The sequence below is a fragment of the Lathyrus oleraceus genome, chromosome 4 (genome assembly GCF_024323335.1).
Source record: "Lathyrus oleraceus cultivar Zhongwan6 chromosome 4, CAAS_Psat_ZW6_1.0, whole genome shotgun sequence".
Lineage (NCBI taxonomy): Eukaryota > Viridiplantae > Streptophyta > Magnoliopsida > Fabales > Fabaceae > Lathyrus > Lathyrus oleraceus.
Window position 1 is genome coordinate 74,464,457 of NC_066582.1, and position 2,965 is coordinate 74,467,421.

At 35.0% G+C, this 2,965-nt stretch overlaps 1 protein-coding gene across 1 annotated transcript; it reads left to right on the forward strand.

Annotated features, from left to right (window-relative positions):
• Positions 1-264: 264 nt before the first annotated feature.
• On the forward strand, positions 265-2,670 carry LOC127073478 (phosphopantothenoylcysteine decarboxylase subunit VHS3). Its single transcript, XM_051014632.1, has 3 exons — positions 265-517; positions 1,991-2,055; positions 2,138-2,670. The coding sequence occupies exons 1-3, from the start codon at positions 404-406 to the stop codon at positions 2,478-2,480; spliced, it is 522 nt and encodes a 173-aa protein (XP_050870589.1). The 5' UTR covers positions 265-403; the 3' UTR covers positions 2,481-2,670.
• The last annotated feature ends 295 nt before the right edge of the window (positions 2,671-2,965 follow it).

Below are 2,965 nucleotides of genomic sequence, written 5' to 3' on the forward strand. Positions count from 1 at the left end.
TTAGGTTTGTATTTTGATTACAAAAATATTTCTGTGTTCAATCAAATTTATATTGAACTTTACTCTGATCTTAAATAAATAGTGTGATTGATCCTTTTAAAATATATACAAAAGTTACCCATCCTATAAATTTTATGACAATCTAATATACTTGAAAAGAATATAAATATGAAATTCAAAAAAGAAATATAGATATTTGTATTTAATACATAAAAAAAAAGTAGCGTGGGTGGAAGTATATAAATTGGGGGTGGGAAATGCAATATAGCAAGTTGGTTCGGAAAAACCCTAAACGGTGGAGTAGTCGAGTTTGAGTTGAGTTCAGGGTTTACTTTCAATTTCAATTTCAATTCAGTACCAACTAAACCTATTGACTCTCTCTCTCTCTCTCTCTCTCTCTGCAATGGCAGTTTCAACGGAATTTCACCTTCCACGTCTCTCCGTCGTCGACTTTCCCTCTCTTCTCCAAGCTATGGCAGCCGACACTCTTCTTGCCGCTGCTCAATCTCTCGCTCTCGTATTTCTCTCTCTAATTCAACTTTTTTTAGTTATACTGTTCATTTTATCCAGTTGACTCAGTAAGCTGTTTCGAAATTAGGGTTTTTCATTTGCTTGCTTTGAACTCTGTGCTTTGCGGTGTGACATTGTTTCTTTATTTTTCTTTCCAACTACTGTGAAGACTTTTAACAATTGCGTTTCATGTAAATTGTATGAATATGAGTTAAATTGTTTCACAGATTCACTCCCATTTGCTCTATATTACTGTACCGTTTATGGGTTGCTGTATCTGTGTTTTTTATGAGTAAATCTATTATTAGATGCTTTGTTTTTATTTCTGCCAACTATGGAGTGGTTTAAGCAAAATATTTTGCTGTAGTGGACTCTTGTCTAGGCGATGTTTGCCTTATGTGCATGATAGAAGGATAACCTCTTACTAAATTAAGTAAGTTCTGATAAAATTGGTAAGCTCATTTTACCACTAGTTTATGAGTCTACACTTATTTTCCCTTGCAATGTTAAATTTTGGTCTGCATTGTATTATTTGATGAGTATATATATGGTCTAGTTATTCATGTGTTGGAAAATATACTTAGGTGGTTTGAGCATGTAGAAAGAAGACCTATAGATTATGTGATAAGGAGAGTAGAACAGATGCCGAGGAGTCATACAACTAGAGGTTGAGGAAGACCTATAGATTATGTGGTAAGGAGAGTAGAAAAGATGGAGAGGAGTCAAACAACTAGAGGTTGAGGAAGACTTAGAAGAATTATAAGAGAAGTTATTAAGAAAGATCTCGAGATTAACGATTTGGACAAAAACATGATTCTGGATAGAACATTATAGTGGAAGTTGATCCATGTAGCCGACCTCATTTAGTGGGATAAGATATGGTTGTTTTTGATTTATATATTTTAAAAAGCGAGTCTACATCGGCTCCAATGACTCTTGAATTTGAGAATCTTGCCCGTAATGCTATGAAAGAAAACACAACACATAAGAACTATGCTCCACTTATTCCCTCCTTCCATTTTGTGTGTTTTGAAAGAGCAATTGCTGTTACTTTTTGCCTCTTTTAGTCACTATGTTGTTCGCGGGTGCTGTTGTCTTTTTCAGGATTTGACCCTTTAGAGAAACCATTGACATAATTCGTACTGTAATTGAAAGCTATAAATTTTTTCCCGCTATTAGTCACTTTGTTGTTCAAGGGTGCTGTTGTCTTTTTCAGGATTTGATCCTTTAGAAAAACCATTGACATGATCCGAACTGTAATTGGAAGCTATAAAATTTTCTCTTTTGTTTCTTTTTTTGGTACAAACATTGAACTGTTGTAGTATGATAAGTGTGCTCATCTATATGTCATGGCCATGGGTTTATTTAGTCTAAAGCATCTATTTGATGATGAGATTAAACTAAAGTATCCTTGGTTTTTGTATTCTGTTGCATCTAATTTGGTAAAAAAATGTATTTACTTCGGTTTGTTTTCTTCCAGATTGGATATCTGCTGGCTAATTTCACCAGTTTAGTGTCTCCAAACTTGACCGCAATGGATTCAAGGTAAGAGTAAATTTATGCACCTCTGATTTAAAGGTAACAACACTTTTGTTAATTATTCTGATGCATGTTTAATCCTTTTCAGGATTCCTTTAGAACACCTTTTAGGTAGGAAACCTGCATATTTGAAAAACAGCAGTGATACAGAGGATGACGACGATGACGACGATGACGAGGATGTACAAGATGAGGACGACGATGGAGAAGACGAAGACGTCTCAGGTGACGAAGGCGAAGAAGAAGGGGATCCTGAGGATGATCCTGAGGCTAATGGTGCAGGAGGAAGTGACAATGACGACGATGGTGACGACGATGGCGACGATGGTGACGAAGAAGATGAAGAAGATGGCGAAGATGAAGATGAAGAGGATGAAGACGAGGAAGATGATGATACACCCCAGCAGCCACCAACTAAGAAGAGGAAGTGAGAATTATATTAGTAGGAAATTGGTTCCATGGGTTGCATTTGAGTTAAGCTTAGTGACTAGGAAAGATACATTAGCAACCTTCGTGAGGAAACCTGTGTTGCTTTATTTTATGTCAATGATGATTATTGTTACTAGTATATTGATAATTCTCTTTGTTTCTATTTTAAGTTCTTCTGTCCAGTTATTATCATCCGGGAGTTTTTTTTGCTTATGCTTTCAATCTTGGGAAATTTTTTCTGATATATTAATGCCTGGATCAAGCTCCACTATATGAAAAAGAAAGGATTAGCTCTTGATTTTCTTTCTTTATGTACTTGCCAAGAAACATAATTAACGGTCTTTAATCTACACTTTTATTGATCATTTTAGTCATTTTGTTGGCTTTTTGTTCTCCATTTGGATTAAGGTGAATGATCTTTATTTGTATGTATCTAGAGTGATCAAATCAAATGGTCTAAATAAATGTCATTATATAAAAACCGTTT

What these genes read in the sequence shown, in the direction of transcription:
- LOC127073478 (XM_051014632.1), top strand. Translation starts at nt 404, where the DNA reads ATGGCAGTTTCAACGGAATTTCACCTTCCACGTCTCTCCGTCGTCGAC. An exon ending in CTGCTCAATCTCTCGCTCTC is followed by an intron (nt 518 to 1,990) that starts GTATTTCTCTCT and finishes GTTTTCTTCCAG; the next exon opens with ATTGGATATCTGCTGGCTAA. An exon ending in TTGACCGCAATGGATTCAAG is followed by an intron (nt 2,056 to 2,137) that starts GTAAGAGTAAAT and finishes AATCCTTTTCAG; the next exon opens with GATTCCTTTAGAACACCTTT.